Source organism: Drosophila pseudoobscura, chromosome 4 (assembly GCF_009870125.1).
Source record: "Drosophila pseudoobscura strain MV-25-SWS-2005 chromosome 4, UCI_Dpse_MV25, whole genome shotgun sequence".
In the NCBI taxonomy this organism is placed as follows: domain Eukaryota; kingdom Metazoa; phylum Arthropoda; class Insecta; order Diptera; family Drosophilidae; genus Drosophila; species Drosophila pseudoobscura.
This window is the reverse complement of record NC_046681.1, coordinates 3,192,858-3,213,416: the sequence shown is the minus strand read 5'-3', so window position 1 is coordinate 3,213,416 and position 20,559 is coordinate 3,192,858. Positions and strand designations below refer to the sequence as shown.

Sequence of the window (20,559 nt, the reverse complement as noted above, 5' to 3'; positions counted from 1 at the left end):
CATTATACTTATTAGCTTTCGATTTGCGTAGTGGCTTTAGCTAAATGCCACGGGTGCGGGCACGTGCCGAGCAGGAGCAAGAGCGAGAGCGAGCAGCGTTCGCCGAACGTTTTTTAAGAGAAGTTCTGCCCGTTGCCGGTGGCGTCGCCGGTGCCGGTGCCGGAGCTGGAGCCTGCCCGAGGAGGACGAGGACTTAAACTAGTGCTCTCCTCGCTGATGGTGGTGTGACAGGCATATTAAAAAGGACACCGCCAACAGCATGTCCCCAGCATGACGTGCCAAAAACTAAGTAGTGTCAGCATGGCAATCAAAAGGCAGGCCACGGCTCCCATTCCACGTGCAGGTGTGCGGCCAGGACCCGGGATCTTACCCGCATTTCTCTCACTCCTCGCCTGCTCGCCTGCTCACCATTCACCATTCTTCGCCTCAAATAGGCAGTTGGCATTACATGCCTTTTGTGTTGCCGGTGCGCCTGGATACGCAAAGAGATTGGTTCGGTTACGTTGCGTTGCCTTGCGTTGGGGCTTGGTTAGGCTGGTGATGGCTACGAGATGGAGATGGAGTTGAAGGTGTAGATGGGGCTGGGGCTGGGGTTGTGCGGTAACCAAACAGCACATTGCTCTTAGAGCACGTTGTTTTAGCCTAAGTGACGGGCGTGGCCGTGGGCCGACTCAATTGTTGCCCAGAATGGAAATGTTTTACTTACCCTCCTCAGAGGCTCCATAGCGATCTCCCATTCGCCCCACTTATAAAAGAGTCCATTTGGTTGTGTTTTAAATATTATGCACGGACGTTTATTGAAATGGTATTTCTTTGTGTCTTGCAATACAAATCATAGGAATAACTTAGGCCCTAATGCAAACTGCTTAAGTATATTACACAAATAAACTAACTGAGAAGGGGAGGGGACTTTATCGCATGTGCACTAACATTAGATAAATATGTAGAGTCTTACTAGCACTACGGTTCTTAGACATGTACGTACACGTTAATACACTTGCATAGATATACGTTTCGTTTCGGTATTTTATTGGTATCCCACTAGTATTTATAATGACTGCAACTTCAAGAGCTCTCCTCTCTCTCCTTCCCGTACATACTGGGCCTACTGGGCATACTGGGCATACTGGGCATACTGGGCATACTGGGGTTCGGTTCCTATCCTAGTACTGGGGCTATGCATGCTTACTATCCGTATGTTTAGTTTTAGTTTTTGTTGAAGTTCTGCAAGAACCCATTTGGATTCTCATTGAAACTTTTACCTGTTCTCTACTGGGCTTGGCTCTTCCTACAGAGCGAAGGTGCTAGTGTTTCTAACAGGGGGACGTAGGGGTGTGTGTACTCGTATGTTCTGTATCTTATAATGTTTGCATTGAAATGTCACTTGTCTCCTTACACGCTAGCCTATCAATAAGTGCTACATAGGGCATAGAGCATCGTCGGGCAGTTGGGTAGTTCCGGTAGTTCCTCTTTTTCAAAGATCTTCTGCTTGCGTTACCCAACGCACCCGACGGCACCTCTTGCACTCCTTCTGCATAAATAACTATCTTCATACACATAATAAGAATACGTGCGGGGGATCTTCTACGAGTAGATGCGAGCCCCGCTCTAGGCGCTACCATTTAAATATGTCTTTGGGAACAGAGTGGACGACGTGGTCTGCTGGAATATCTTGCGACGTCGCCTCTTGTTGTATTTACAGGTCTTGGCATGCTTCAGCACCGCTGGTTAAACATATCTGGTAATCTGGGTGTGGAACTCCGAGAGGCAGATCTGCAGTTGGCTGAACGAGGGTCGCTCGGCCGGCATCGAGGCCCAGCAATAGGCCATGATCGTAAAGCTGCAGGTGATGAGAAAACAAAGACAATGCCCACAGTTTAGTAAACGAAACACAAAGAAACCTAGTCTAAGGGGGCTGTTGCGTCTGCAAAAATATACATAGGTATACAAATAAGGGGCTGAGGTATACTTACAGCTCGTCGGGACAATTAAAGGGCTGAGCTAGTCGATAGCCATCCTTGAGATAGTGCTCCATCTCATAGGGATCGATCTCGGCGTAGGGCAGCTTGCCCAGCGTGCACATCTCCCACATGAGGACGCCGAAGGACCACACATCGCTGCCCTCGTTGTAGTGGGACTTCTGAAGGGCCTCCAGGGAGAGCCACTTGATGGGTCGATACTCGCCGTCGCCCAGGCAGTTGTAGTCCCCGGAAAACAGGTCCCGACTAAGGGCGCTGTCCGTTAGCTTCACGCGCAACTGATCGTCAATACTGAGGGAGAAAAGAGGGAGGATGGCGGAGTCGTTCCTTAGATTGTAGCACGGCACAGGGGCATCTGGAGATCCCATTTGGGATTGGGACTCAACTTGGGCTCAACTTACACACAGTTCCTGGCCGCTATGTCCTTGTGGATGACGCCGTGGTTATGCAAGTGCTCCATCGCCATGGCCAGCTGGGAGGCCATTAGCACCGTCTGAATGGTGGTGACACTGCGTGCGTAGGAGGGGTCCTGCAGGAAGGTCTTCAGGTTGCGGACACTGCCCGTGGCCGCATAGAGGACGAACGGGGTGGCGTAGTCCTCGATGGAGATGCCCAGCACGGAGAGAACGTTCGGATGGATGGCCTCGTAGAGCATCATGGACTCCTGGAGCAGGAGATTCACTTGCAGCTGGCTGGCGTGTTGCGCCACAGTTTTAACCAGAACCTCCTGACAGTCATTGTAAGTGCCGCGATAGATGCGCCCAAAGTTTCCCTCCTGCACGAGACAGGAGAGACGCACGCGGCACTTCTGGACTGTCAGCTCCTGGAGACGGCGGTTGAACTCCTCAGGCTCATGCTCATATTCGCGAAATGGCCGCGTCAGGGTCGCGTATGTGGGCGTTATGGTCGAGGGGCAGACATAGATCGAGTTGTGGGCCGTGGACGAAATCGTGGGCAGGCGCTGGAAGCTGGAGGTCTTGATCAAGTGCACCCCGTTCGAGGGATGGCGCTTGGAGGGACCCTTGGCGCAGTAAGCGATCAGAATGAGGGTGGACACGAGGACCAGGGCCAGGATGCCGCCCACAATCAGTGTGACCAGGCCACTGGCCGGCGGCACCAGGTTCTCCCTCAGCATGGGATCGAAGTCCCGCTTGGACCCTCCCGCATTGCCATTGCCGTTGCCATTGCCTCGACCCACATTCAGTGACGGCTCGGTCACCACGTTTCGGTGCTTCAGCTTGTCGTGATCCACGCTGGGAGCCAAGTGCCCATTAGCCACCACGTGCTCCTCGTTGTGGTCGACATATTGAACGTCCTCGTGGCCGCCCAGGGCCGGCTGCAGCACGTCGTCGTCGTCGTACTCTTCGTGGGCGCTGTCCTGCTCCTCCTTCAGGCAGATCTTCTTGCGCTTGAAGATCAGGTTCGTGTTGTTGTTGGTGGTCCTGTCGAGGATCACCTCCACGTTTATGGTGACGGTGACCTCGGCGTTGCGCGTGCCCGAGCATTTGAGGGCGATGCCCCAGGTCTGCGGCTCCTGCGGCACGTCACCGATCCGGGAGATGTTCAGCAGGGGGCGGGGCAGCACGTCCGTGTCCGAGGTGGCTATGTTGATGCTGTACGGAAGCGGGTGCTCCACCAGCGACTGCCAGGTAAAGGTCACGTCGCTGATATTGGCCGGCACAGGAACTGCGAAGTTCAGGGCGTAATCGTTGATGGCTCCCTCCCGCACATAGTACAGCTCCGCGGAGACACCTTCAAAGAAAGAGAGAGACGGAAATCTTATAGCAATGCTTGTACTGTGACTGCGACTGTGACTGTGACCCCCAAATCAATATCCGACCCCCGAGGAAATGAATCCGTACCCCTTCCCTATCAGGGAAGAACTTTTCGCCAAGTCACACTAGACGGCTGCATAATCAATCACCAGGGATAACCGTCTTCCTTGTGGGTGGGCGGGGGCGAGGGCGTGGTAAATTTAATCCCCCCCCCCCCCCCCCTTAATCGGGACTCGGCCAATATCTGTCCATCGAGACACTACAGTGACAGATTGAAGGAGTTAAATGGCAGCCGGCTCGCTTCAAAGTGCTTGTCTGCCACGTTCCCTTTTGTTTGGATAACAGCCTTGGAACAAGGAGGAAAGTATCCTTAAAGTGTCCTTAAACACAGGCAAACTGGGCAGGTAACGTTCCACCTTAAAAGCAGAGAGCATTGAAGGTAACCCGCTTATAATAGACACCTGTCCAAGGGTCTGGTCGCCATTGTATCTAAATTGATCTGATAGTTTTGACAGCTTGTGCATGTTGCATGTTGCCCCGCACCATGAGGCTGGGACTGGGACTGCTGCAGAGGCAGCTTGTAACTGCTACCTGTCTGACAATGCATTTTTAATTAAATTAGCCGTGCGATTACTCGGGCTAAGGGGTGACGGCGACCCCTCCCTCGCACCGATCCCTGCCTGGCGTGGCGCTCAATAAATCAATCTAAATTTAGGACCCGAGCGGACCCCTGGCCAAGACACGCGACTCCGACTCTCTGCCTCCCGCGGAGGCGTGGCTCGGTGGGCAGGTTAAATGTTCATGCTTAATTAAGGCTGCCCTGCCCCTGCCACTGCCCCTGCACATGCCCCTGCCTAGCTGCTGCATGTGTGCGTTGCATGCCCCGTCTGCAGCAAGAGGCAATGTTTATTTTAGATTTTTATCGCAGTTGCCGCTGCCGTTGCCGTTGCCCCGTCGCAGTTACATTTTATTCTTGTACATTTTATTTTAATTTATGCCACTTATGCTTCGGCCTATTCATGGCACCCACAGCGCAGGAGAGAGAGAGAGAGAGAGAGAGGGAAGCTAGTGCATAAAGCGGTCTATATATTCATATATACTTATATCGTACTAATTAGTGGGGACAAGCCCGGCACCCAGACTAGGCACTCCAGCACTGCCTCTCCGGTTCCTTGCACGCTTCGTTTGCACTCTGAAAATGTAATTAGTAGCGATGTCCTGGGAGGGAGGGGAGCTGGAGCTGGAGTTCGAGGTGGAGTTCGAGGTTTAAGGGTAGATATGAAAAACTGTCGCATAATGAACTCAGTCGGCGGAGATAGAGAGCTGATGATAACTGCATCACGGCAGGGGGGTCAAAGGGTTAATGGGCCTCAGACATGTGGAGGTGCAGCTCATTGAGTGTAGCAAAGCACAGAAATTAAAGAAAATCCCAGAGAAAACTCTTCTGCTCCCTCTCTGGAAACTTTGGGAACAATTACAATTGAAATTCCCTTCCGCAGATGCGGCTAACATTCTACTACAGCCACCAGCCACCAGCCAGCAACCCCGTGTCCCCACCCCTTGCAATCATAGACAAGTAATAGCAATTTACTTGGACCCTTTACTCAGCCCCTCGCGACGCGTTTTGCATTTCAACTCCAGGGTCTAGTGCTAATTAGTGCTGATTGCCCAACAAATGAAGTCGATGCCAAGCAGGGCAGGGCGGGGCAGGGCTGGAAGGGCAGGCAGGGCAGGTGCCGTGAGGAAAATCGATTTTCCCCAGCATCCATCAATCGTGGAGGCAGCGCGTCGGCAGCTGGGAGGGTGTGGAGCAGCAGCCCCCGAAAAACTTCTGCTTCAAGTGCCACTGACACATAAATTCGAAGCGCGGCGAAAAGTAAAAGTTTTGAAAACTGCGCGAATGAAAATAAGAAAAACGGATAAAAGGGAGGCGAAAGCAATTGCGTCTCCCGCTGCGCCGGTCGCCACTGGGCGATGGAAGAGTTGACTTCCAGCAGGAAAGTCTCCGCCGGAAAGCGGGCAAAAAGTGGCTTTAATTTGGCCAAAAATAACTCGCAAACTCGTTCTCCACCGTTGGGAGACATCTCTTCAACTGCTCCAGCACCAAAACAGCTTCCAGACTCCCAGTCGCAGTCACAGCCACAGCCACAGCCTCAACGAAAGCGATTTGAATTCATGGCACGACATCTATTTAATTTCAATTACAACCCTAAAAACGCCATGGCTAACGCATAAACCGAAAAGAGGAGAAAGAATTGCCAATTTTTTGAGATCCCAATAGCCTCGGAATGCTCGTGCGAGTGTCCCCCTGCCCCTCCCGAGGCCTTTCAGCAACCCGTCCGGACCCTAATTTATGCAAACCCAAGCCAGACACGAGTGAGATTTCCAGACCAGAGCAGACCAGAGCAGACCCGAGCCAGACAAGACCATAGCCAGACCATGTCATACGAGTTGTGGGTAGTTTGGATATCATTTTATGCTTTCTTAACATATTTTTTCTGTTGTTCGTTCGCCCACATTGCGTCACTCTGGCTCTCTCGTAGTCGCGTCTGTGGGGTTTTGGGACTGGGTTTGAGTTTGAGTTTGGATCTGGTGGGGGATTTCGCAGGCCATAAATCCGAAATTGTCTTTTGACACATGAATATGTTGTGCATTAAAGCAGACCCCAAGCGAGGGCCTGGTCCCAAACATTGGCGCTGGAGAGGGTGTGAGGGAGAGAGGGAGAGTTGGAGAGTGAGCGAGCGAGGGTGAGGGTGAGGGTGTCTAAAGTCAGACGACATTTTTATTATTATCTGGGGGGAGTTATCTGAATCGGCCCGCGGCTGATGATGACATTTGGTTGGGCATTGGCCTAGAAGCTGATGCTGATTTAGGGCCGCCCTCGGAAGGGCTGCCCGGGGGGCAGGGGTAGAGAGACAAGGGTTGTGCAGACATCTAATGGGTTTTGCAATTTCAATCTCCATCTACATACGAAGACAGAGCCGCAAATTTGTCTAAGCCAAAGGCAGGCACATCATAACTCAAGCTCCCTCCCTTTCCTCTCTCGCTCTTCCTTTGATGCTCAAACTAACTCCTTAAATGCATCTTGCAATTCTCCAAATTATATGTTAGTCGAGGATGCTGATTAAATCGCACTGGAGTCCACTGGAGTCTGACTCCGACTCCGACTCCGACTCCGACTCTGAGTCTCACCATAAAAGGTCAAGAGCAGACATGGAAGCCTGGTGCCTGGTGCCTGGTTTCTGCACAGGGAGCGAGCAGAGGGCAGGGAGGAGGGAGCGGGCAGACAGCTAGCGAAGACCAAGGTAAGGCAATTTTTATGCTCAAATGGTCATGATTCGTGCTTGGCTGGCTTCGTGGGTAAGGCCTCTTCGCACAGCGCTGTCTGACCAAACAACTTATCATCAGCTTGCCCATCTCCACTCCGCTCCGCTCCGCTCCACTCGGATCCGATCCGCAGAGCGTCAGAGTGTAAGACAAACAAGCCAAAGGACATGTGAAGTGACTCCAGCTCCGGCCAGGCAGCGTTGGGGCCCTCTGACAGTCTGCCAGTCAGCCAGTCTGCCAGTCAGTGGCAGGCTGTGTGGCAACTTCATCCAGTAGCTGCCAAGTATTTCTATTTGTATTTCATCGCCCGCTCGAGCAGCTGCAATTTATTTTCCCCGGTCCCTTCCAGCCTCTCCGTCTGCGTCTGCGTCTGCGTCTGTTTCTGAGTCTGGGCCTGGTTCTGCAACCGTGATGTTGGAGCTGTTGCTGCTGCTTCTGCTGCAGCTTCTGCTGGTTCTGTTCTTTTCCTTTCGTATTGCCCGCCTGCAGCACAAACGCACTCATCATGTACCAGTCCTGCTCTGCAACGCTCCACCTCCAGAGCTGTGTATTTTCTTTTACATTATCACCTCGACGCGGCCTCTTCATCGGAGACTGCCCCTTTCCCGCTCTTAGCCCGGTCAACACCATAAATTCTGCGAGGCAGCCTGCAATGGTGCATAAATTATGTTACCAAACGCCTGTAGATTTCTATGACAAGGCCCATAAAAGAAACGCATTACATTTATGGTTCTTGCAGGCTTTGCAAAAGGCAATGGGAATGGGAATGGGAATGGGAATGTCTGTCCAAGCTTCGTTAGGTCTCTTCAGTTTCTTTCAATTAAAAATGTTAATTCCGTCTGTACTGGGAAAGGGCTCAGGATCGGAATCGGAGAGAGCAATGACTGGGGGCAATAAACTTCTCTTCCACTGATATTCGAGCATATGATTGTGATTCAGAGATATGATTTATCACAGAGATCCGTGGCCTGTAATAATCCTCGAAAAATTCACGATACTCTTACAAAATAGAAAAAATAAATTAAATTTGTCAAAAGGACTTTAGTATTGCTCCCCCAAGCCACCGCACACCACACCGCACCTCGCCTGAACCCATCTGGGTCAAGACACTTAAACAGCTTAATTATTCCCCCACTAATCTGTAATTAATCTAATGTCCGAGCTACTTGGCCGATATCTGCTTCAAAATACACCCTTCGGCAGGCACTTGAGCAGGTGCGCTTCGGGGGAAACGGCAACGGCAACGCCAACCCCAGGGCCAACCCCAACGCCAACCCCAACCAAGCCGCAACTAGGCTCCCCCATTGGCACTCCTACTCCGGGATGGCAGCCGATGCTCGGCGAGGCGATGCGACCTGATGTGAAGTGAGTCCCATGAACTCATAAAAAAATCAAAAGGAGCATTAACAGGGAAGGTCTTAAATTTAATGTGATTATCTGTAGGAGTAAATGTGATTATTAACCGAGAGACCAGATAGAAGGCAGCAACACTCGGCGGCAGCGGCAACAGCAACAGCAACAGCCGCAGGGAATCGTGGCAGATACCTGTATGGCAACACCCACACACATCCATCAGTCCTGCCCCTTCATCCCCATCCCCATACCAATCCCCATCAGCTCTCCCATCACAGTGATTTCTTCCACGGAAACGCTGGGACAGAGGCAGCCATTAACTTGCCACTGGTGCAAAGTTTTCTTTCACTTTTCCAGGCAATACAAGGAATCCAGGCAACGTGGCTAGCTCTGGCTCGCTCTTGCGACGTACCTTGTGCATTGCGTGACGTAATGAAATTTTTATCACCTTTAGCTGGAGGATCCCTCTACGCATCTATATATATGTATGTGCATCTGTAGCTGTAGCTGTAGCTGTATCTGTATCGGCGTCTAGGCGCTGTCATAAAATGTATGTTAAGACATAAAGCGGGGGCGGTGCTCCTCCATATGGGGCAGGTGCCCCCAGAGTGTGTGGCCCAGTTGAGGGTGGAGATGGGAGCTTTCGTTGCGGTTTACCTGCTTGGGTCAGCTTCTAATGGCGTTGCGGCTTGGATTTGCATCCCTGGGTGGTCCTGGGGTCGACCGGGCCAAAGACATTCCAGAAAACCCGCAAAGTCGTATGTGAATTTGTTTCTGTGTGCTTTGTGAGCCTTAAGTAAACAGCAACTTCCTGTGCTGAAATTTTTCGGAGTTTGCGACGGAGTATGGGCCAGGGCACGGCGGGGCAGGGCAGGGCAGGGCAGGGCAGAGGTGCTGCTTTGAGGTAGAATTTATGAACAATTTTTGACAAGGCAGCAGGAGCAGTTAGCAGGCACCTCGGGGCATCGGGGCATCGCACACAGCCCAAAACAAACACGGAGATGAGGCGAGCTCCTACACTGAGAGAACGTTTACTGGTACTGGGAACTGGAAACTGATTTATGATCTAGTTGTTTCTGTATTGTTCTTGCCTTCAGGTGTGTGTTTCCTGCTCCATGGCGCTTTGTTTTTCTCTCAGTGTGGCACTGGAGTTGCTGGAGGAGAGGAGACGCACATATTTTTCGATAGCACCCCCGGGATGCTGTAATTTATGACTCTGACCGAGTGAGGAGCATACGGCTACGGCTACGGCTACGGCTACGGACTTTGTCGTATTGACTTTTTGCCGAGCAGCTGCTGGGAGGCAAACAATGAGCCAAAGAGAGCGGATGGCAGAGCGGAGAGAGAAGAGAAGTTGCAAGAGCAGATTAGCATTGTTGCATTGGAGGCACTGGTGTCGGAGGCGTGGCTGCCACTGAAGTGGACACTGCCCCACCCACACCTTCTCCTCGTGGCAGGCGTGAAAAGTTTTCGGCCTTTGTTTGGGCCAGAGTGAGTGTTTTTTGGGTCAAGCAAATACACATACATATCCTCTCGCATGTGTGTATTTTGGGTTTGTTTTCATTCGTTGTTGAAAAGTGGTTAGGGCTTTACTTTATCATCTTGTAAACGTGACAAGGCAGAAGGCGGCAAATGGAAAATACAATTTTTTCGAATACCACACACAGGGATCCATGGACGGAGGGGCGGAGGGACGGCAGCTGGATGGGTGCCAGAAGCTTTCGGAGCGAGTACTCTTGCCTTTTTCCTCTTCGCACTTCCTCGATTTCTTCTCCTCTGTGGTTCTCTGGGGTCCTCTGTTCGCTCATCAACTCTACCCTGGTGGATAAGTGGCGTGTGAGGAAAAAACAGTCAAGATACAGATATAATTAACACAGCTTAGCGGTGGGATAATTGTATGGGATTTCGGCCAGTTTATTGCCAGTTAAGTGGGACAATGAGGTGTGTGCGGGCGGGACCCACTGCTCCTGTTCCAAGTGAGATTTCTCTGTTCTTCTGGATTCGTTTCAAAGCAAATTCTATGCATATTTTATGGATACATCGCACATCATTCAGACGCTGCTGCGGCCGCTCTTTTCCGCTCACTTAATAGATTTCCAATTGAATGCACTCATTCATTCACTTATTTATTCATCGGCCGCCCCGCCACCCCTGGCTTATGCCACATTTAAATATGTTAATGTGTTAATGTTGCTAATACTCCTCATTCCATCTCTGTCTCTATCTCTATCTCTCCTTCTGTTTCTGTTTCTGCTTCTCTCTAACTTTGTCTTCCTTTCGACACACCCAACTCAAACAGACACTCAACGCCCATTTGGCTGTCCAAACAAACGCACACAGCAGAAAGAGAAAGAGAAAGAAGATAGGTGGACAAGGAAAGCGGGAGAGCGGGAGAGCAGACATGATAATAACCGCGACTAATGCACGGGAGAACGCAGAGCGAATTTCATTCGCCGCGGAACGAATCTGCCAAACACCCATGGGCCATAGCGAGCACACGCACACTCACACTCACACTTGCGCTCACGTGGTAGTGGGACAGGGGACAGGGGGGACGCTGTTTCGTCTGCCTTGCTCTTCAGAAGAAATACATTTTATAAATATTCCGTATCATCGCTTAATTAAACTTAAAATAAACCGCAAAATAATCAGGATTCTTGCTCGCCCCGCCGATCGCCCGATCCCTGTCTGCCTGCTCTCTTCACGTGCCATGTGGAGTTTCCTTCGCGCGTGACAGAAGAATTACAAAGTAGCAAGCCAGAAGAGGTCCCAGCCCCAGCCTCAGCCTCAGTCCGATTGAAGACATACCATACTCGAAAATTATATGGTCAAAGCTGTTGCTTGTTACGGCGTCTGTTACGGCGGAGGGGCGCCGGTCTCTTGCATGTTTTGATTGGCGCAAAATTGTTGAAAAACATTTGGCATATGTCGGGAGTGACGGGAGTGTTGGGAGCCATCCCGGCGTGACAAGGCGGAACCGAAAAACACAAACTATAAGTGGGTCAATCGAAGGAATCGGAATTCCAAAATTCGTTGCGCTCCGAGAGAATTTCTTGGACGAGAATGAACGATTCGCATTGGTAATCAGTGTGTAAATACTTCTTATGTATTTTGAGTGGCACATTCAGTCCCATCGATTTTTGTGGAGGGCAGCCTCCTCAGCTGTTGCTTCGTTCCTTCGCTTATCCCATCTCATTCGATCCAATCCCTCATTATTACCCATTAGGCCCCCACATGCACATCATTTTTGCGGCCCTTAAGTGCTCCAAAAATTGTTAATTGCCAGAAATGTTATCAGAACAGACACACTCCTCTGTTGGGCTTCCCCTCGTCCCAGTTCGTGGGAAGCTAATGGTGCCCCTGCTTCTGGGACGGCTTCTGAGCAGACTTGTGCGGGCGTGTGAAATTTTCCAATAAGCTGTGTGTACATATGTACATGTGTGCTTATAAATGCATGCTCCACCCATGGAGAAGATACTCGAAATTGTGCGGAAAGTAATTACTAATTAGCATTATTTTCATACTCGTAGATTCCCTGACGGAAGACCGTTATGTTGTGGTTCATTTCAAGGAAGTTTGGCGCGAGAGCACCGACTATCGATATCGATTCAGGACGAATGCCCTTTGGTGCTCTAGCAGACCCCCCCCCCACCCAGCAGACGTCATATCATATTCCCACAATCAATTCCAGCATCAAATGGATGCCACACACGCGCCGCCGCTGCTGCACCGCTGTTACCCTTGTCCTTGTCGCAGGAAAGGAGTAAAGAAGGAACAATGCCAGCCAATGAAAAAATTAAATACGAAATAATAAAAAATAATTTACGGGCTCATTACGAGAGTCATGTCAGGAGCCGCCTGCGAGGAGGGAGGGCGGCAACGTCAGGGCAGGCAGGCAGGCGCCCGCTCGGAATTCGCCAGCAATAAAAATATGAGCCGCTAACGACACTGTGCACAGTGGGCTGGGAGTCCCCAGAACATGAATGAATGAAGCAATAGGTATACTAGTATCCATCCAAGTCCTTTCTCTTCCCTTACATCGCATGCACTCTTCACAGGATGCGAGCCACTGTGCCTTGGCCTCAGTGGAATGTCGGCCTGCAGGCAGACTGCAGACTGCAGGCGAGGTTTCAGGCCCATTCTCCGGACGAACCGTTCAGCGAGGGTTGGGAAGATGAAAGGAGGTGTACGTCTCAGCCGTCGCCTGCACCAGGGGTGGGTGTGTGTGTGTATGGACCATGGGCATGGTCCGGGCATGTCTCTAGCGTGGTGTTGGAGTAGCGGTGCGCTGCGGGTGAGGGCAGGACTCAGCCACGATGCGGCGTGCTCAAGTGCTCGGCTCCGCCTGCTTTCCATGGAGTCAGTCCCTCATCGCAGTCTTCTCTGCGCCTGTACCCATTCCACTCCCCCACTCCCCCACTCCCCTTTGCCTGACGGTGCCGAGCATTTCCCTTTCGGGCACAGTTCCCCGTTTGTTTGCATACGCAGCGGCAGCGGCAGCGGCAGTGGCAGTGGCAGGACGAGGGTCAGGGAGCTGGGGATTGCTGCTGTGTTTGCACGACGCATTTCTGGTCCATTAAGTAGCATTGCTGTTGTTGTTGTAGTTGCTTTTGTTGTTGCTTTTGTTGTTGCTTTTGTTGTTGCTTTTGTTGTTGCTGTTGCTGCAAAGGTAGAATGAGACCACCACCACAACCCCAGGAACGGGAATGACGAGCCTGGAACGTTTGTCATTCTTGTGTGCGACTTTTCTCACTTTTTCACCGTGCTGGCACTGGCCAGCGGGGGGAGAGTTCGGAGAGGAGGCTGGGTGAGAAGGGTGAGAGCCAGTGCGAGCAGCAGAAGGTATCCACAAGATACAATTGCTTTTGCCGTGCACGCGTCAAATGCTTCTGGCTTTGTTTATTTAGACGTTTTATTCGCAGCTAAGCTGATGCATCTGCCCACCCCATCGGCCACCCCCCGCTAATCGCTCATGGCTCATCATGATTGTGGGAAAAAGATTTCCCCCGGAAAAGCGACAGGGGAATATTATTTAATGCGTTTATTCTTTGGCAGCCCAGAGATTACTCCTCGCAGACTATCGTTTTTGGCAAGATGATTTGGCCATTTCTCAAGGATTACCATGGACTTAAGTCTCTTTTGCATTGATTTAATCCGTCCCCCACCACCCCAGAGCAAATCGCACTTCAATTGAGTTTCGGCTTTTCCAAAATTCCACAAAACCGAGGAAATTCATGAGTTTGTTCCACCGCCCACATGTGTTTGCCATCAATCCCGGGCAGCCATTAAATCCTCCTCATAACGGACGCAACAATTTGTCTAGCCCGATAATTGTCGGAGCGCGGGGGAAGCGATGGAGAGCGAGTGCGAGTGCCAGTACTAATGTGGCCAGAACTGAGGGAGAAGCACACTCAATTGGAAATGGTGCAACTCATTCCAGGGGGGTGGGGGTTGGGGTAGCGGAGCCTCAGCCTCTCCCCTTTCGTGTCTGACGACCACCAATCATGCAAAAAACACAACAAAACAAAAAGAAAAAAATAAAACCCGAGAAAAAACCATCCAAAAACATAAACAATTGGATCTGATTAAATTAATTTGATAACCAGTCCGGAAAGCTCGGACAGCCGGCCCGCCCGGAGAGGGTTTGGAAGCACTTGAGATATGACAGGGAAGCACATTTCTTCCGTGGGTCTCTCCGGGGGCTGCGGTGCTCGTGTGTGCGTTGCGTGCTCTGGTAAATTGGAATGTGAAATATGATTTTAATTTAAATAAATTTAGCTTAATTGAAAGCCAGGCCAAACGGGCTGGCCCAAAGCAATTTCAGATAGTTTAATTCTTCTTTATTTCTCTGGGCCCTTTGGCGATAAGTGCCGTAATGTGAGTGCCATAAATTACGTAGATTGACAGCTCTGATCAGAATATAACTCTCCCAGAAGGGAGCTCGCTGCAACTGTGGGGTGTCGGTGTAAAGAATACATTTCTGCATCCGAATAAAGACCGTGTCTTAGTGATGCTCTCCTTGAAGGATGTGTACGAACTAAGCGAGCTTCTGTTTCAATCGTTTTTCCATCAAATAATTGGTTGTGCATCAAATAATTGGTAGTAGTTTTCGGTGAAGCTATGCAAGACATCCTGAACAACCAATTGTTAGAAGTGTGGTCAGAATGGGACTAGAATATCATTTGGCAATGAGGCTTTCTGGAAACTCCACCTGATGTGCGATTGAACCGATTGAGTTTCGAGGTACAGACAGTTGATATATGTACGTGTTTATTTATAACTTATTTTAGCTGATTTTCGTGGAATACACGAATTTCATCACTGATACAAGATTTAAAAGTATATAGAAACCAAATAGAGTCAAAGCTCGTCGGCCTGTCATGCCACTCAGTTGAGGCAGTGCGTGTGGTGTTGGCCGTTGAGTTGTTTGTGGGCTTGTGTTTTGTTACTGTTATTGTCACACGCCACGGCTCTCTCTGCTGCGGCAACAACATCCACTTCCGCAAATCATTTAGTGAATCAATTAAGCGCGAGTGGAGGCGGCAGTTACGGGGCGTGGCCACCCAGCCATAACCGATTTTTATCCGTACCGTCGCGTACCGTCGTAGCTGTTGGCATTACCGTGAAGTGCGTCGGCCAATGCTTATGCAACGAGCGGGGCGGTGCAGGACGGGGTCGACTGTGATGTGATGGCCACTGAAGGGCCAATGACTTGCAGCATGGAGGGTGAAGGATGGAGGATGGAGGATGGAGGATGGAGGCGGGGCAATGACATTGACGCGTGTGTGCATCCGCGGCAGGATTTAAGTGGCAGCTGAGATTCCGCCAAGCGAGCAAAATGTTGCAAATGCCGTTGCCGCTGGCTGCGTCATCGTCCTTGTCCCTGCAACGGCGTCAACACGGTCCCAGCCATCTGCTCCCTCTAATCCTTTCTCTGCGAGTTGTTCATTTGCCAATTACGCTCAGCACAGCACCCAGAAGGACGAGACGGGACAGGACGGTTGTTTATGTTCTCGTGGCAGAGAAAGGGGCTTAGACGGGGAACGAGCTGTTGGCAACACAAACACTTCTAGCCGAAATGCCTGCTCCGATTCGATTGCCAACGTGATATTAATTATTCTGTCTCGAACTGTATTTTCCCCTTTTCCCCTTTTCCCCCTGCGCGCAAACGAATAAAGGTCTTGGCAGGACGCCGCCGTTGGGGGCGGATGACGATGACGATGACGCCGTTCGCTAATTGAGTCCACATTACTTGCCAAAATATGTTTTGTATTTTTAGCCAAATGCTCTTGGTTTTATTAGCCGAGCGTGAATCGGCAACAATCTGCAGAACGATTTTCAGAACTTTCCACTGCAGATGATGAATCCTTTTGGCCCAGTGCAAAATGTCAAATCGTTTAGAGAGGCATGGGATTAGCAAGTGTTGATAGACAGTCCCGAGACGTGACTGGCAATTGTCGATTGGATGTGTGGATAAGGAGGAGGATGCGGGTGTGGATGTAGATGTGGATGTGGCTGTAGATCTGTGCAGACAGATGGCAGGGACTCTAAAGTTGCACAAACTTTCGTCGGGCTTACTGGTCGAAGTGCAAAGGAAACTTTTGGGTGCCAACAGATGGGCAAAGTGTTGGGGTAATGTTTCAAAATTATTGATTATGATCTAGCAGAAGGTATTCCATGTCCAGCACATTTCTGAATGGTTCGAATCAGTGTCCTCATTCTAGTTAGAGCTGGGATCTTTTAGCAGGCTCGCATTTTAGGAATAAATTTCGCATCAGAGAGGAAACTATTGCAGGCCTTCATTATGGCTCGCCACTCCTTCGGCCACTTTACATATCCGCTCATTTCGCTAACGAGCAGAACCACTGAAGCGCCCAGCAGAACCGAGTGGCGCCCATGATGTCCGATCCACACCTGATGACACGGTTTACATAGAGCTGAGCAATTTGGAGCGCACTTCACTCTGGCTGTGGGCTGTGGGGCTGTGGGGCTGTGGGCTGTGGGGCTGTAGGGCTTTTGGGGCAGATGGATTTTAACCTAACGAACGGTGAATGTGAATGCCATGCCCCAGCTGCAGCTGCAGCTGCAGCTACAACAACTACAACTACCGCTGCAAGTGCACAAAACGCTGCTTCTTCGGCTGCCGCAGACCCTGCCGCTGCCCAGCTCCTCCGCTTTTTTGCTGGTGGCGGGTTGACAATTTAATTGATGTGCACTCACACAAAGGCTTTTGAAGCCACCGCTGAAAAAATAAAATGAAATAGCAGTGACACCAAGCCACCATATACACATACATATACCAATACATATATGTACATATATATCGTATCGTATCGTATCGCATATAGGGAGCCGAGAGCCAGAAGTAGGTCAGGCATGCAACCCGCTGTCACCGCTGAATAATTGGAGAGGGTCGTCTCCCTCTCCCAGCCGAAAATCACCCGAATCCGCAACCCAAAGCCAAAGCCAAGCCAAGCCAAGCCGGAGCCGGGCCAGAACCCCTCTGACTGCAGGCGATGGAGGGGCGGGGCAAAAGAACAGCGGCAACCGCTTAATGGGTTTAAATTTTGATTTCGTTTGACACGCGGCTGACACAACTAATAAATTTCTCGAGCCGCGTCAAGTGCAGACGCAGAGCCTCGACTGGCCAATACCCACATCTCCCCCGCAGACACCACTCCAGCGCCACTGATTGATTGTCTGCTGGCCTGGCGCTCGGGTAATAGCTGATAGGGGATAGCCCGAAAGCCCACCCGATCCCCAGGTGCCAGCCCCAGGCAGCACCAAGCAGCACCAAGCAGCACCAAGCAACACGAATGCACTACATGAATTACGACGAGTGGCAGCGGTGATAACTGGCCAGATAAGCGCCTGATTAGCAGTAGCTCCTCTATTGGAGTTGCACTCGTCCCAATATTTACCCAGTTATTCAAGAGTGACGCGAGCTCCTGGAGCTGCTGCTGTGGCCATCAATCACTTGGCCTGTTTGCACGGACAGCCGCTGCCTGCTCACGGGGGCCCAGGGAGGCGTCCGTTGCCCAACGAGTGTGGTGTTGTAAATTTTACAACATAATTTTTGATAATGCCTCCTATCTGCGCGCAAACATCTCCAGAGCAAACAAACACTTTGCATGTGTTTTACGATCCCGTTCCCCACGGACTTCCTTTCCCTTTCTCCGGCTACTGATTTATTTTTTATGCAGCAGGGCACTGTCGCGCTTGCAGCCACGTTCCGAGGTGGCTGTAAATTCTTTGTTGGGCCTGCGACACATTGTAAAACAATTTCCCTCGCTTTTATTGCTCTGGTGACATTTTCTGGCAGGATTTTGTATGCGGAGTGCGAGTGCACGAGTGTTTGAGGAAGATAAGACGGCGAGAGTGGGGAAAGGTGTTTGGGACTCGGACTGAAGGCTCCTGGATGGCTCCTGGCTGGCTCCTGGCTGGCTCCTGGCTGGCTGACTTTGAGTCGAATAAGTGTGAAGATACTATCTGTTCCCTACAAGCGAACTATTCGTAGGCCATTTCCAATTCTTCGAGTATGATTTCTAAGGGCAATTTGTAATCTAATTGCTGGACTATTGCTACATGCACCAGCGAAAGGAGGCAGCAAGCAGCCTCACGAAGCGGATACTGTTCTGTCGAATACCAACGGATGCAAAACTAAAAACTAAGAGACACGAATTACGAGGCAGAACATATGGGCCGTTGGGCCAGGCCTCCACTTAATTGATAATCGATTGCTGGCCCCGAGACCAGGAGGAGCTTCTGTCGGCGCAAAAGGACTTAAGCGATTCTCGGGGGGCTCGATTCTAACAACTCACCTATTAGCCGCAGCACCTCGTGCAGATTCAGGAAGATGTTCAGGTGGGCCTGGGCGCCGCTCAGGAGGTAAAGTAATCCAATAGCGAAGACATTTCTCCGGATGCCGGCCATTTCGGTGGGTCTCGTCTCGTCTCTGCTTTTTGACACTTTTCGCCTTCAGCTGTTCAACTTTTTCCTTACTCAATACCGTTACACAGTTTCCTTCGTTCTGTTTCTTTCTATTTTCTTTGCTTTACTTATCTTGCTGCACTGGCAAAAAACCGATTATTCGCTGCACTGTTTAATCTTTTAGTTTTAATTGAGAGTCCGGATGACTACAAATGGTTGATCGATGGACACATATAATTATTTTTCAGCGCATTTGGCACCACGCTGCCTTTCAAACGCTCATTCGAACGCTCGAAATTAACTCGACTCTACCGACTCTACCGACTCCGCGACGAATTTTCCGCACCGTGACCGACCTTGCTCGAAGATTTTTCCCAATTGATGGCAACGACGAAATTCAAAATTCAGTTATTCGCGGTCTCTTTCGCCGAACACGAATACGGTATATACGAGAGCAGGGTGTGTTCGCACAACGTGGTAGCGCTCAGCAACATGCTGCGCGCACACCACTCTAAAATGTTGCTAGAAAAAATGCAACACTTGAAACACAGCAGAAAAAATTTCGTTGAGACAATTTTTAAACGTAGGAAAAATGTTATGTTTTAATTCATTTTTCCATTTTTATTTGGCTTTGTCTCGTACTTTAAGGATTGTTATCGAATTTCAAAAAGCGTTATCGAACATGTTTTGTCAACATGCTGGGATTAAACATGTGCTTGTAAACTTGTATACGCAGCATGTTGACAAAACATTTTTGCTGGTATAACAGTTTCCAGCAGGAAGGAAAAAACTCAACAGATGAGCTCACATTAACAGTGCGATAACATTAAAACTGCTAACAAGTATAAGCTAAACTGTTAGTTCAACTACTTACACTACTGGCCAAAAAAATAAGTACATCGGCGTCGTCCTAGTTTGTTATGGAATGGCTCAAATTATTGTAAGTATATGGATTCCAATAGTTTATATTTGGAAAGGTTACAGTCTTGCTAAATATTTAAATCAAAAATATTTAAATCCTAAGGATTTAAGGCTTGTTGGTTTTTATTGAGTTCTTTCATATTTAAGTACATGAGAGTTAACAAAAATTGTTTAGATAGGCCGTACCTCTGAAGAAAAGAAGTAAAAATAAACCATAAATCTTCAAAAAGAAAGGAAAATTCTCCGTGAAATTCCGAAAAGTCTTGGACGCTCGGTATTTAAAATCTATCTATCTGCTTATTGAAAATCGATCATCAGTCTTGCAAAAAAAGATCAGTTCATGTCTTCCAAGGCGATATCCGCTCAAATTGGCAAAGACTTAACAGGACGTATTGTCCGGAAAGTTGCCTTACTCCGAGTAGAAATTTTGTAGATTAGGCAAAAAGTCGTCGAAAATCATTTGGCATTGTCTGGGTCAGATGGGTTTTAAAATTGGAATAATATATTATTTAGAGATGAAAAAAAAAAATCTTTTTGATAATGACTCCAGAAGATGTATACAACGACGCAAAGGCAAGAATTCGATGTCCGGTACACAAAGAAAGTGGTTAAGAACGGAGGCCGATGTATCTGAGGCTGTTTTTATTGGCATGGCGTTGAGCCGGTACATCGCATAACTTATCCTGTGATCCAATTCGGGTGTAAAAACATATTGACAGACATTATGCAACCTTATGCTGGGGAAAAAAATGTATACGCCAAGTCAGTCTCCTGACTTAAACCCAATTGAAAATCTTTGGGGTGACTTGAAACGTCGAATTGATAAAAATACTTTTCGAAAAGAAAATGAATTGTAGAGAATTTGTGCAAAAAACGTGGTATGTGCGAAGTCATCCAAAATAAGTGTGGCTATACAGGATACTGGTAAAAGATTATAGATTATAAGAAAAAAGTAGAAAAATTTTGATACGCTTTTAGTTTTTCGCTTTGTAGAATTGCTGTACATATTTTTTTGAAATATATATGTTTATTTATATGTATCATGGAATTATATATCCATATAAATATATTAATTAAGATTAAAGATAAAGATTAAATTAAAATTAAAATAACTTTTTAGTGGAGAATAACCATTTGGACTCCTCGGCATAGGAGTTACGTATGCAAATTTTAACCATGTAAATTAATGTGTAGGAAATATGATAGGGCAATTGGATAAATAAATAAATGCTGTTATTTCTTTGATTTATTTAAATATGTTAAAATAAAAGGCT

The 20,559-nt window shown here is 49.1% G+C and overlaps 1 protein-coding gene across 1 annotated transcript; it reads right to left on the bottom strand.

The window, feature by feature from the left end:
• Positions 1–766: 766 nt before the first annotated feature.
• Positions 767–18,818, bottom strand: drl (derailed). The gene is made up of 4 exons (XM_001356245.4): positions 18,256–18,818; positions 2,381–3,731; positions 1,974–2,270; positions 767–1,840 (listed from the first exon to the last, which is right to left on the bottom strand). The coding sequence occupies exons 1-4, from the start codon at positions 18,365–18,367 to the stop codon at positions 1,729–1,731; spliced, it is 1,872 nt and encodes a 623-aa protein (XP_001356281.3). The 5' UTR covers positions 18,368–18,818; the 3' UTR covers positions 767–1,728.
• Between the last annotated feature and the right edge of the window lie 1,741 nt (positions 18,819–20,559).

Coding starts and splice junctions, on each gene's coding strand:
- drl (XM_001356245.4), bottom strand. CDS start 18,367: ATGGCCGGCATCCGGAGAAATGTCTTCGCTATTGGATTACTTTACCTC. Junction 3,732..18,255: donor CGAGGTGCTGCGGCTAATAG/GTGAGTTGTTAG, acceptor CTTTCTTTGAAG/GTGTCTCCGCGGAGCTGTAC. Junction 1,841..1,973: donor TTTAATTGTCCCGACGAGCT/GTAAGTATACCT, acceptor CATCACCTGCAG/CTTTACGATCATGGCCTATT.